This window comes from Onychomys torridus, chromosome 4 (genome assembly GCF_903995425.1).
Source record: "Onychomys torridus chromosome 4, mOncTor1.1, whole genome shotgun sequence".
Lineage (NCBI taxonomy): Eukaryota > Metazoa > Chordata > Mammalia > Rodentia > Cricetidae > Onychomys > Onychomys torridus.
In genome coordinates this window covers 141,111,101-141,125,164 of record NC_050446.1, presented here as the reverse complement: position 1 = coordinate 141,125,164, position 14,064 = coordinate 141,111,101, and the positions used below count along the sequence as shown (strand labels likewise).

At 46.0% G+C, this 14,064-nt stretch overlaps 1 protein-coding gene across 1 annotated transcript in view; it reads left to right on the top strand.

The window, feature by feature from the left end:
- The window catches only part of LOC118582361 (DNA (cytosine-5)-methyltransferase 3B), a 38,124-nt gene that overhangs the window by 9,505 nt on the left and 14,555 nt on the right, over positions 1 to 14,064 (top strand). The window contains exons 2-9 of the mRNA XM_036185167.1: positions 3,989 to 4,166; positions 4,702 to 4,763; positions 5,283 to 5,402; positions 7,315 to 7,440; positions 8,023 to 8,229; positions 8,802 to 8,960; positions 11,118 to 11,225; positions 12,097 to 12,241. Of these exons, the coding sequence (XP_036041060.1) occupies positions 3,995 to 4,166; positions 4,702 to 4,763; positions 5,283 to 5,402; positions 7,315 to 7,440; positions 8,023 to 8,229; positions 8,802 to 8,960; positions 11,118 to 11,225; positions 12,097 to 12,241 (1,099 nt within the window). The 5' untranslated portion in view covers positions 3,989 to 3,994. The remainder of the gene's footprint in view (positions 1 to 3,988; positions 4,167 to 4,701; positions 4,764 to 5,282; positions 5,403 to 7,314; positions 7,441 to 8,022; positions 8,230 to 8,801; positions 8,961 to 11,117; positions 11,226 to 12,096; positions 12,242 to 14,064) is intronic.

The following is a 14,064-nucleotide window of genomic DNA, read 5'->3' as shown; positions in this document are numbered from 1 at the left end:
GGGCACACTCCTGTCTGGCTTCTGGTGACCCAGTTAGGGACCGTCTGAGGGACTGAAGTCCAAGGCTGTGTGAGAACCCACCACTGACCCTGCATGAGGTCATGCATGTCCTTGCTTTAGGCCTCTGATTCTACCCCAGCTCCTGACTGCATGCCTCCCCCTCACAGTGTGCCTTGAAGGGAGTGAATCCTCAAGTTTCCCACTAGGGTTCAGCCTCCCACTCATGGAAGGCCACTCAGATTACTTAGTGACACTGATGTGGTGAACTGGCCACAGTGAGCTAGTTTGTTGTATGAAGCAATGGTGCCTTGCTGATGGGACTGGATCAGACACTTCCCTAGTCTGTGGGGAGCCAAGAGAGTCCTTGTATTGGGAGAAAAGTCCCAGCACTGTGGGCCATGTCAGGCTGAGGGTTCTCATCTTCTGTTTGCCTGTGTAAGAACAGCGGATCTTTAATGTACGAATTAATCAGCCAAAGGATCTTGATAAAGTTTAAAACAAACCCTGGTGGAGCAGGTTAGTTAGGTTCAGCCTGAGCCTAATGCCTGCATATCAAATCCAAGGTACTGGCTCTGGCCTACCCATGTAATGAAGTCCACATGCCCAGTTTGCAGAGTGCTCATGCTTGGGCAGGTACAAAGGATGCAGTATGGTCTCCCTTGAGTAAATCACAAATACACCCTTGGGGGCCACAGGGCCTGTTCATTCTGAGCCACACAGCACCCCCTGGTGGACAAGAAGCATATCTTGTACTCTGGCGGCAGCACTAGGCGCTGCTTCTAGAAGCTTCGCTGGGTAGATAGCCTTTCATGGTGAGTGTTTGAAACGGGAGCAGGGAAGAGACCGCAAACCAGATGGGCAACTGCTCTCTAGGCAGAGTTCCTGAACACAAATGTGTGTGACTTACTTGGGCTGTGCAGCGTGAACAGAGGGGATGAGTGTTAATCTAGGCCTGGTCCAACCTGATGCCTGTGGATAGCTGTAAAATCAGTTCAGACTCAAACTGACGACTGTATGTACACCTTTAATTCTAGCACTCAGGAGCAAGAGGCAGACAGTTCTGAAACGAACAGTCAGGGCTATGTAGAGACCCTGTATCAAAGAAACAAGCGGAACAAAAAGCAAAGAACAATAAACTGAAAAGCCAAACAGTAACAGATTGTGTGTGTGTGTGTGTGTGTGTGTGTGTGTGTGTGTGTGACTTGTAGCTAACCTTGTGTGTCAAAAGGGTGAACACACACCAGTTGAAGGAGCATGCTCACAAAGCAAGCCAGGCTTAGTTCATGCCTCCTGTCTGAATACTTCTGAGACTGTTAACTGATAGGTGTTCAAAGCCTGTGTTGTCCAGGAGTTCTTGGTAGAACCTGTCTGTCACACAATGAAAAAGCAAACTTGACTGTCATTTCCTGAGGGTATAAAAGCCCTTTTTTGTCTATATTGGATTCCAGGCTCACTTATAATCCTATTATTTAAAAAGATTTATTTATTTTGGTTGGTGGGTGTTTTGGCTGCATAAATGTTGATGTATGTGCCCAGTGACTCCAAAGGTTGTTAGATTCCCTGGAACTGCAGTTACAGAGAGGATTGTGAGCCACCACGCTGGAAGGAAGAGCGGCAAGCCAAAGCTTTTGACCACTGGGCCTTCTCTCAAGCTTTTATAGTTATTTATCAGGGTCTTATGAAGTAGCCCTGGCTGGCCTGGAACTTGCTATGTAGACCAGGCTGGCCTCAAATTCATAGGGATCTGCTGCCTCTGCCTCCCAGTGCTGGGTTATAGTTTTCAAGTAGATTTCACTATGGCCCAGGCTGGCTGTTTGTCTTTTTGTTTTTAGAAGGCAGGGTTTTCTCCTGTAGCCCTGGCTGTCCTGGAACTTGCTCTGTAGAGCAGGCTAGCCTTGAACTGCCTCTGCTTCCCAAGTGTTGGGATTAAACATGTGTGCCACCAATGCCCAGCTTCGGTTTTAACTCATGAAGCTATTGTTCCTTAGCATACCAAGTTCTTGGATTGCAGATGTGAATAACCATGCCTACATATCAACTTTAAAAGTTTTCGTTTTTGGTTTTTCGAGACAGGGTTTCTCAGTGTAACAGCTCTGGCTGTCTGAGAACTCGCTTTGTAGACCAGGCTGGTCTTGAACTCAGAGATCCGCCTGCCTCTGCCTACCAAGTGCTGGGATTACAGGCATGCACCTGTAGGTGTAACGGTCTTATTAATAAGCAACACAGAGCCAGTTGCAGAATTAAAAGCCCAAGAGGTTAGCGCAGTAGCTGAGAGCTGAAATGCTTTTCTTACCCTTCACTGCTGCTACAGTCCTTTCCCTGTGCCAGAGGCCTACTTCTGTGTGTCTGTCCTTTTATTGACTTTCTGTTCTGCCTTCTCATTGATTGTAAGGCCAACCACATGACTTCCTCATCACTGCCTGTCTATACAGACCCCCAGGCAACTTTATTTATTAACATACAAATAAAATCACATTTCTGTACAAATAAAATATCACCATATGCGCCACCACACCTGGCCTACAATTTAATTTTTTTTATCTACTCGTGTGTACACGGGAGCTTGCATTTGTCAGGAAAATGCAGGCGCAGCTCCATCATTTGAGTTCGGGCGTTGAAATAAGATTCCACTCTTCCTGGCAAGCACCACCACTGATGGAACCATCTATCTCAGCTGCACTTGACTTTTCTGTTGTACTGTTTCCTTTTTACAGTTTAGAGCCGGGGTCACTATTTAACGTTCATGATGTTTTGCAGCGACAGTCTTCTAACGCTGCTTCCTGAAGTGCTGGGCAAGCATTGTACTAGGACTGAAATACATTCTTGGTATCCTTCGCCTCTGGAGGCAGCACCTCCCTGTGTCCCAGGCTGCCCTCAACCCTTCCTTAGGTTCCCCGGTGTTTCTGCTGTAGGAGCATGCTGCATTGTGGGGAAACTTCGGATTCTTTCCTGGTGCACCACTGCCCTGTTCCAGAATGGGCTCACAGTTGACTGTTAGAAAGCGACAGTCTCTGCCTTTTTAACAATTTTTTTTGAGACAAGTTCTTACCCTGTAGCCTTGTGTGGCCTGGAGATCCATCTGCCTCTGCCCTCCTGAGTGTAGGGATTAAGGCTTATACAGGTTTCCTGGACAGGGACAGATTCTTACATGTACATATGCCTAATTGGTGCCCACAACATTGTGTGAGCCAGGGCAAAGGTCACACAGGCCTATGGACCCATCAGTGAGGACCTGGCTCACTGTCTTAGGTGGCTTACTAGAGAGACGGCAATGGGAAGACCAGGTCCTGGAGAGGAAGTGAGGCCACAGCAGGTCAGAGCTGTCACTGATGACTGCCACAGCCCTTTGCCACCGCTTTCCCTGTATCCTTCCTTCCCTTCAGAACTTGGGATTCACCCCCAGCTGATGAGGGAGGGAATGAGTGAGAGGCCAACTGACCAATGGGCCCCAGAGGATGGGCTGGGGTGGGGCTTATGCTGCCATGGAGAGGAGAGAAGCCTGTCTGAGGAGGGTCAGAGGGAAGGAGAGCTGGAGGCAGAGCCAACAAAGGGGCCATGAGGGAAAAGAGTGCAGGCTTCTTGAGGCTCTGCAGAAGCCGAGCAGGGAGAAAGGGACAGGGACAGATGGGAACCTAGGGTACTCAAGCAGGCCCAGGCAAGCCTGTCCTAAATGGAACTGTTAGAAGAAGCATGGGCCAATTGCAGAACATATCTGGCCTCAGACCCTAGCCTTAGCACCATCCTCCTCCTCTGTCCTGGGGCCTGGCATCAGGGGCTTTGAATCCACCTAGCCAGCCACATGGAACCAAGTCCTGAGCCTCCAAATTTGGTGAGAAGACAGGCTATCGGGAGAAGTCTGAAGGGAATATGGGTAGGATGTCATCCTCAGAGAGGGTCATGGGGTCTCTTGGGCTGGGAATAGAGGACTGTGGTGTGAAACAGAATGTGCAGCCCCTCATGCCCCCATTTCTCCTCATCTCTTCCACAGGAAACAATGAAGGGAGACAGCAGACATCTGAATGAGGAAGAGGGTGCCAGTGGATGTGAGGAAAGTGTCATCATCAACGGGAACTGCAGTGACCAGTCCTCAGACACTAAGGATGCTCCCTCACCCCCAGTCTTGGAGGCAATCTGCACAGAGGCAGTCAGCACGCCAGAGAGCAGAGGTGGGTGTCCAGGCTCCGACACAGCAGCTTCATGACTGGTCTCAGTGGAGACAGCTCATTGCTTCTCTTCTGTTGATCAGGAGATCACTTGCCTCTTGCTCTTAGAAGTTCATAGACTCCCGGAAAGTTCTTCCCCACTGGTTTGGAGCCCTGTATTGTCCCTTCTTGTCCTTGACATCTACAGTGTCCATTAGGACTTTCTGAAATGGATAAAAATGGCCTATTTTCCTGTTCAACCCAAGAGCTACTTGGCTACATGGGAACATTTGAAATGTAGCCAGTGTTAACCAGTTTCATGGAATGGGCTGTGAAGGAATGGGCTTAGCTTGTGAAGAGGAAGGCATAAACCAGGCCATGTGTGTGTCCCTTTGCCCTGTGTCTTCATGGAGATCATGAGGGACACTGGCTTCCTAAAATGACTGCTCTGGAGTTGGCCCAAGACAGACTGTTGAGGATGCATTTTAGCAAGTACACTCTCCAGGTTGGTGACCAATGTCCTACTTTCCAAATATGGATTCCTGAATCTTCCTCACAGGCCGCAGATCAAGCTCACGGCTGTCAAAGAGGGAGGTCTCCAGCCTGCTGTCTTATACTCAGGTACCATCTTTTCACGTGGTTTGCGCCTTTCTTTCCATTTTGATTGCATGAGAAACAAGACATGAAATTCTTTATTACACAGGAAAGTCTTTTATTCAAACCTTCCTGTGTGTTTGAAATTATATCTCCCTCTCTGTCTTCAGTTATACTAATGGAGCAAAACTCACTCATTTCTGGAATGGGCTCACCTTGGCCATGGTGTTTGGTGTATGGTTTGTTTGAGACAGTGTGTGGCTGGCTTGGATGTCACTGTAAGCCAGGATGTCCCATGTCCTCTCACATGTGCGGTGGATAAGTTGAGGGTGCCAGGCAGGCAGCATTCTGCATTTCCATAACTTGCTGGTGGCCTGGGATTCAACCAAATTTGAATTTGCGAACATATGATTAGCAGGTGTGGAATTTCACTAAAGAAAAACCAGGTGATTATAGGATATGTTTTTGGGACTCCTAGGGTAATGTCAATGTAATGATGCTTCTGTATCATTGATTCCCTTAGTTCATCCTTTTTCCTTACCACAGGATCCAACAGGAGATGGAGACGGTGATGGTGAGGCAGAGGATGGGGATGGCTCTGACATTGTAATGCCAAAGCTCACGCGTGAGACCAAGGAGACCAGGTCACCCTCTGAAAGTCCAGCTGTGAGTCCCACCGGCTGGGCCCAGGCTCCTGCCACTGTTCCTGCATAGAAAATAAGGATTAGACAGTTATTTAATCAGAAAAAATTGTGGACACTGTGGTGGATGTATGTAGGCCAATGGACAATTTATGAGAGTAGTTTATCACCTTCCAGCATGTAGATTAAAGGGACCAAACTCCAGGATTGGCAAGCTTCGGCAAGTCCCCTAATCCACTAAGCTCCTTGGTTAAGTTTTGATATCCCTCAGCCACAAAAGGATGATTCAGACCATAACTTGAACCACAAAGTAAAAATGACACTTGATAAGAGTGAAGAGCAGATGAGTCCTGGCCGTTTAACACACCGAAAATGGCACCGAAAGCTTAGTGAACAAAACCCCTTAGTGTTTGGCCATCATCAACATTTTCTGATTATGATTCCTTGGGGGAGGCCTTCACAATCATTTGCTTTTCCTGCTAAAACTCCAGGGGACTGAATTAATGTCACAGTGCAACAACAGGCTCTATTTGCACCCTCACTGTGTGATCAGGTTTAAGTGCAGATCCCTGCTGATGCCAGGGTGTGTGGAGCTCCTCCAGGAACAATGGAGCCTGGGAGCTGGAGGCAGGATCAGTCTTACAAGACAAAACGATGACCATAATCCTAGTCCTCTGACTTACCTCTCCTGAGTGGTGCATTGTAGGCGTGCACCATCACACCTGGTGATGTGTGGGCTGTGGCTTAAACCCAGAGCTTCTATGAAATAAGCATTCTCTCAGTTTAGCTGTATCCACAACTCTCAAAAGATTTCAACTTTGGAAAATGTCTGCTAACCTCAGTCATTGCTGGTATTTTATTTATTCAAATGCCATTTCTTTCCTGTGAGAGATGATACGTTTATTTGTGACGACCGTGGATGGATATGTAGTTTTCTGGGTGGATGACTGAGTTGCCTGTTGCTTATGTAAGTCATTTTCTTCCATTACTGTATGTCTTGGCTTAAGAAAACATGGAATGGGTGAGTTCTAATCCACCCTTGACCAGAGAGGAATGATATGCTATCTCAAACAAAACAAACATGTGTCAGTCAGAACAAAAAACAAAGAGTTATTGAAATGGAAAGCAGGCAGGTCAGTTCAGCACGTGGCAGCTACTGTAATGTATCACCTTCCATGAATTGGTATTCTCCTCATCTGCACATAGGAGAAGAGTCCATTTACCTTGCATTTTTTTTTTTTTTTTTTTTTTAACTGGATTTGGGTCTCAGGCTTTCCTACCTCAGGCTCTTTAATGCTGGGATTGGAGGCAGGCAATGCCACATGTGACTAACCGTCAGCTGTTGCAGAGAGTTTGAATCAGTGGCGGCAACAGGCCGCTTCACACCATTCTGAGGAAGCTGAGTTTTTCTGAACAGCCCCATCCAGGGCTTTCCTCAATAAGCCAGTGTTTAGGTTTGAGCTTTTTGGAATAACGCTTGGCTTAAGGTGGGTTGTGACCCATTTGAGGGCTGAATAACCCTTTCACGGGTCTCGTGTATCAGTTATCCTGAATATCAGATATTTTAGGTTATAATTTATAACAGTAGCAATGAAATGTTTTTATGATGGGGGTCACCACAGCATGAGAAACAGTATTAAAGGGTTACAGTATTAGGAAGGTTGAGAACCACTGGTTTAAGGCAAACAATTGCTTAATCACTATTTGCTGCTGCCAATTTGGGTAGTCAAATCTGTGTTGTGGTGACATGGGACAGTGTGATTGTCTCCTTCAAAGATATCCTTGTTAAAGGCATTCCTGAGTTTATATCCAATTGTCTTCTTTACTTCAGCAGGTCAACCTAAGGCTTCCTTAAGGCCCAATCCTTTTGGAAGCCCTTATTGGACCCCCTGCATCCAGTCACCTACGGCCCAGTGTCTATCATTTCTTACTTTCAGGTGCGAACCCGAAATAGCAACAGTACCTCCAGCCTGGAGAGGCAAAGAGCCTCCCCTAGAATCACCCGAGGCCGCCAGGGCCGCCACCATGTACAGGAGTACCCCGTGGAGTTCCCAGCTACCAGGGTTGGTCCTGTCTCTGATTGCAAGATCTGCCTGTTCACTCACTTGCACAGCACTGCCTGTTGTGTGTATAGCACAGCTATGCTTCACTTGCTCCTGCCTTCCAGGGTCTGGCTTCTTACTCTCTCTTCTGACTCATCGTGCTTGGAACCACTTCCAGGAGTCAGGAGTTCCCAATTAATTGCTTAGGTCTCTGCCCACCTTGGAGCTGAGCTGAACGCCACTGGTGTCTACTCTGCATGTCTCTTGTGTCTTTCCTTGCTGTTTTGAGGCAACCCCAGCAGGTTCAGAACATTCTACTTCTGTTTCCAGATGGACAGGAGCCAGTTCCTCAGAGACCCCGCCCTCTCTGAGCTCAGCTTCAGAGCCTCTGTTCGTTACCTGGCGTTGCACTCACACTGTTTATTCTGTCTTCTCTCTGCCTTGGGGTCCAATGACTGCCAGTTCCTGTCCCTGTAACCCTGTCTTCTGGGGTGCTGGTTTGTTTTTTCATTCTTGTTGATTCTCTGGGAACTTGTTGGTACTGTTTGTGTACCCCTTTCTGCTTTGCTTCACTGGGTCTCAACCTTGTCCTTCCATCAATAGTCTCGGAGACGTCGAGCATCGTCTTCAGCAAGCACACCGTGGTCATCCCCTGCCAGCCCTTACCCCAGCATTGACCTCATAGAAGAAGTGACACCTCAGAGCAGCAGTACCCCATCGATTGACCTGAGCCAGGACAGCCAGCAGGAGAGCATGGATGCTGCACAGCTGGATGCAGATAGCAAGGATGGAGACAGCACGGAGTATCAGGTACCACTGAGGAGGGATTTGGGCCCAGGTTTGCACAACATCCAAAGTACGGGGGAAAGGAAACTGTAAAATGATGCCCGCCCCCTTCTCTCCCCCTTTTTAAGACAAGATTTCTCTCTAACAGCCCTGGCTGTCCTGGAACTTACTTTTTTATACCAGGATGGCCTCGAACTTGGGGATCCTCCTGCTTCTGCTGGGATTAAAGATGTGGGCCAGGACCACTTGGTATTTTATTTCTGTTTTTTAAAAGATGGTTTTATAGCACACACATTTAATCATAAAACCCATGAGGCAGAGGCAAGCCTGATCTACATAAGTTCCATGCTAGGGCTATATACTGAGACATTGTCTCAAAAAAACAAAAAAGGTTTTGTGTAGCCAAGGATGATTGGGATTATATAAAAACCAACTTATTTTTCCTGGACATCTTTTTGTATGTGCCACTGAGCTATTTTTCAAACTCGGCATCACATTTTATGACCAACATTTTTTTTCTTGCCCTTGGTCAGGGAGGTTTCTCTGGTTTCACCTCCCTTGTTGACTGCAATTCTTTCTGTTGGTTCTTCTTCCAGGATGATAAGGAATTTGGAATTGGTGACCTTGTGTGGGGAAAAATCAAGGGCTTCTCCTGGTGGCCTGCCATGGTAGTATCCTGGAAAGCCACCTCCAAGCGCCAGGCCATGCCCGGTATGCGATGGGTACAGTGGTTTGGTGACGGCAAATTTTCTGAGGTGAGGCCATGGCAAGGTGGGCTCTTGATACTTGAGGCCTTGCTTCTCTTGGGGTGGCTCTAAGGTCAACTTTCTGTACATGATGCATTAAGTTTGGCATTGGGACCAGAGTAAAGAAAAATGCTTCTTGGGTTACTTGTCTTAAACTCCTCCTTGTAGGGTTGGAGATAAGCTGAAGCTGCTTTTTCTTAGTGAAAGGCTCTCAGCGTCACCCACTGGCCTATACCTCAGTATGTACAGTAGTCTGGCTTTGAACTCAGATCTGCCTGGCTCTGCTACCTGAGGTCTGGGAATCAATGTGTGTGCAGCCACACCTGTGACTAGTCTACTGGAAGATGGTGTAGCATTTAGAAATCATTTAGAAAGGTAACTCACTTACATCTGGCTGCCCACACTCCCGAGCCAGGTTTCTAATGCCCTGCTGTGGCTTCTGTGGGTAGCTGTACACACACACACACACACACACACACACACACACACACACACACATACACACACACACTCACATGGTATTGTGAAACACCTTAAACAAACCTTGTCTACATAGAAAAGCTTCATAAAGAAACCCTGTCTCATTAAAAACATGAATTTCTAGTATTAGCAATTTAAATTGAATCTTTCTTTTAGCAACTTAAAATGAGTCTTTTATAATGAGTCTTCTGGAACTAAAGTAGAGATTTTATTTTTTGTCTTTGAAGTGCTGTGGATCCAATCCATGTATCTCACATGTGCAAGACAGATTCTCCCATCTCATCAGCTTGCTTTTGATTCTTAACTGTTAAACACATGTTCCAAGATCTGCTATAAAATTGTTTTACCAGTATGGGTGTTTCCCTACATGTGTTTCTGAACACCATGGGAGGCCAGAGGAAGATCTGTAGAACCCATGGATCTTGACTCTGGGCTTAGTGACAGTTCTGAGCTACCAGTATGTGGGTACTAGGAATCTAACCCAAGTCCTTTAGAGGACGAATCGCTCTGCTCTTAACCCCTTAACATTGTCTAGTGCTCTGCAAAGGTTTTGTTTTGAGTGATGCAGAATGGGTTTCCTTAGAAATGTCAGTGTTAGCTCAATGCTCAGCTGTAGACAGGAAGGAGTTCCTGAGATACAACAAGCAGGTAAGACTGAAGTGGTCTTTAGGACTTTGGTTCAATTCAAGATTTCTTTCCTACAAATTGGGTTTCTATGTATCCTGCATTTCCCTGGGTAAGAATAATGAAATCTGATCTGAGATTACACGCAGTTGTTCTGTTTCAACAGCAGAGGGAGCAGTAGGACTTGGGCCTGTGCTGGTCTTTTTTTAATCCCTTGAGACAGGGCTTCTCTGTGTAACAGCCCTAGCTGTCCTGGACTAGCTCTGTAGACCAGGCTGGCCTTAAAGTCATGAGATCTGCCTGCCTCTGCCTCCCAAGTGCCGGGATTAAAGGCATGCACCACCAACGCCCCATTCTATGCTGGTCTTTAAAGCATCAAACTACAGGGATATTGTAGTTTGATTAGTTTGATCCAGTGAGACATAATTACTCATTTTTAGCCAGGGTTACATGGCAATAAGGGGTAGTATGGCGACGGTAGGATTATAGGAAGGCCAAGACCTGCACAGAGCCTGTAATGTAGGACCCACTGGGTTCTTTCTTAGGCCTGCCAGCTACAGCAGCTGGCACTTCCTTGTCACCCATGGTGGCCACACCACAGAGGGGAGGCTCTGAGCATAAGATGGGGCTGAGCGTGAAAGCAAACATTGTATCCTGGACATCCCATATCTACAGTTGTGATAAGCAGCCTGAGTCACCTCTTTTTTTATCTTTGCACTCACTGGGGATCCTACCCACAATTCATTTCTGCATTGGCACAAGGCAATTTGCCTTTAATGATCAAAACATAAGTTATACAGTCATTGTGAGTATTAAGAACTCAAGCATATTTTCAACTTACTGATTGGGAATCAACAGTTATCACTCAGGAAGGTATCCAGTTATCCTTCTTACTCACATCTGGAATTTCTCAGTGCCAAATCTGCTCTGTGTGCCATTTCTCCTTTTCCCTTTATTTTTCAGTACTGGCATCTGTACGTTGTCACTAGATTGGGCTCTGGGTGAACCAGTGCACATTAAGCTCGGGTGTGGGTCGATCATAGTTATGTTTTTCTCTCCTAGGTCTCAGCTGACAAACTCATGGCCCTGGGGCTGTTCAGCCAGCACTTTAACCTGGCCACCTTCAATAAGCTGGTTTCTTATAGGAAGGCCATGTACCACACTCTGGAGGTAACATGGGTGTGGGTTTTAACTAGCGTGTCACCCTATAGGCAGGGATGAAGAAACCTGCTGAGGGAAAGTGGGTAGAAGGTGTCCTTCAACACTGGCTTGGAGGTAGAGGTACCAAGAAAGTGAACGGAGAGAAGATGGGTTCTGACCTCAACTGGGTTGAATTGGTTCCAAAGGGGTCACTAGTAAGTTGCTAATACTGATAAAATAGGTATGACAGGATAACTCCTGGCTTGGGTGGTCACATAGTCATACTACTAAAAAGGGCCCTTTATTGACCTGAACATGATTTCGAGGAATAGAGGAGGTAGTAGCTGGTTTTCTCTTAATATAGTTTGTAGACATTTGTCTATTCCTCAGAATCATTAGGCTGTTCCCCTGCCTCCCTCCCTCCCCCCTCTCTATAGCTCTACCAACTGTTGTGCCATGTAGGCAAGTGCCTAAATAATATGTACAGATTCTTTTGGCCCTTGAAACAATGGATGTTTGGCTAAATCCCTTCATAAGTCTTAATCAATCCAAAGGTAGTCTCTCCAGACAAGCTATTGGAGATGGGGATGGAACAGCCTGAGGCTTGCTTCTCCATCTTAATAGCTCAGCTTAATCAATCTCTTCCAGGGATATGAACATGTCTGGTGCCTATAGGGAAAGGTATCTGTCATGCCCCCTTTCTATTGTTTCCTAACCTGACCCTCAAAAGCAGACCCCTGTTACATAACATAGCCCAAGGATAGCTGTCCAGCTCTGAAAGACACCAGTGTTTAGGGAATGCAGGCCCCAGCAGGAGGAATCCCTTGGTTCACTCTGGCACATACCTCATTCGCCTGCTCCCATTCATGGTCAGACTTTGCCTTTATTTGTGTCTTGGCAGAGAGCCAGGGTGCGAGCTGGCAAGACCTTCCCCAGCAGCCCGGGAGACTCCCTGGAGGACCAGCTGAAGCCCATGCTGGAGTGGGCCCATGGGGGCTTCAAGCCCACTGGCATTGAAGGCCTCAAACCAAACAACAAACAGCCAGGTAGGAATGATTATGAACCACTGTTGATGGGATAACCCTCAGCCACACTGGCAGCCCCCAGCACTCTTACTGGGCCAACTCAAGCAAGCCCTAGTGTGCCCTGTGGACCCCAGGGCTGAAGTCTTGAGGGCCACTATTACCTGCCTTGTCAGGCTTCCCTGTGTGCCATTAATCTTTTCCACAAGTCCAAATTCATCCTTTACCTTTGTGGCCATTTTTTTCTTTAAAATTAAAAAAGTAAATTTGGCTGCCTGTCAGAATGACAGGTTTCTTATCTCCCTGAATATACTCATGATTCAACATAATGAAGTGAAGGATGGACCCGAAAATCCCCTATGTCTAATACAGTGTTTTTGTTTTGTTTTCCTGCGAAAGTGGTTAATAAGTCGAAGGTGCGTCGTGCAGGCAGTAGGAACTTAGAACCCAGGAGACACGGTATTCCCTTACCATCTTTGAAGGTTCTGTTTTCTTTGCTCTGTCCTGCGATTTCTTGGCATCTATGGTGCTCACGGGAGAAGAATCAAGTCTCCTAAGCTGATAAGACTCCCTCACTGTCACTCCCCACCCTCACTTACCCTCGGGCTAACCATGGGTGCACATCCAACCTTCTACACTCTGGATTATGGCCTTCTCTCTTGTGTCTTAAAATTAATGACATCTAAGCACTGGCAATGGTCACTTTCTCATCAAAAGCTCTTGGAATTTTGGTGTGTTTTAAATATTTATCTTTCTTTTTTGTGTTTATTTATGTTTGAGGACGTGTGAAGACCAGAGGACAGTGTTCAGGAGTATAGTCGCAAAGGTTGGGTGACTGGTATCATACCAGTTGGCTAGACTTAGCTGCAAACACATTTACCCACAGAGCGATCTTGGGGGCTGTGTTTGTTTCTGGAGACAAGGCCCCACCATATACCTCAGGCTGGATTTGGTATAGGAGGGTGTCATTACACCTGCTTTCCTTATGGACGTTGATGGGTTGAAAATTTCATTTCCTGGCTAGGCTATAGCAGCGCATGCCTTTATTGCCAGCACTTGGAAGTCAGAAGCACTCGGGTCTCTGAGTTTGAGGCCATACTGGTCTACCCAGCTAGTTCAAGGATAGCCAGGGGTACACAGAAAAACCCTATAATAATAGTATAAAAAACTATTTCCTTAGTTGGAGGAGTCAAATTTAATCATTTGTATTATGAGTCAAAATAAAAACACTAGGATGTGAGCCACAGTAAAATGATTTTTTAAACAGGGTCTTAGTATAACCCTCACTGTTCTAGAATCTTCTATGTAGATTTGGGTAGTCTTGAACTTCCTGTCTGTGCTGTCTGAATACTGTCACTAAAGGCATGCACTATCACTCAGCAATAAAAAAAAATCAATAATTTTCTAATAATGGAACAACTAAAATTAATAATTATACATTTACTCTACTTTTAAATTATTATTATAAAAATTAAAATATTGTAGTTTTTTTTAAAGATTCATTTATTTATTATGTATACAGAAGAGGGTACCAGATCTCATTACAGATGGTTGTGAACCATCTGGGAATTGAACTCAGGACCTCTGGAAGTGGTCCTGGAAGTGCAGTTGGTGCTAATAACCTGAGCCATCTCTCCAGCCCTCAGTTTTTTATTGATGTCTTGAGTTATATATTGGTTAATGATATCACCTAATTAGTAATTGATTATTAAATATATATTAACTGATATTATAAAATTGGCTAAAGTAGATTCCATTATTTAAGTTACTCCAATTGGACCAGTCAATGGCTTCAGTTGATATTTCCACCTAACTTTCAGTGTGAAATCCTGCCTCTCCTGACATTT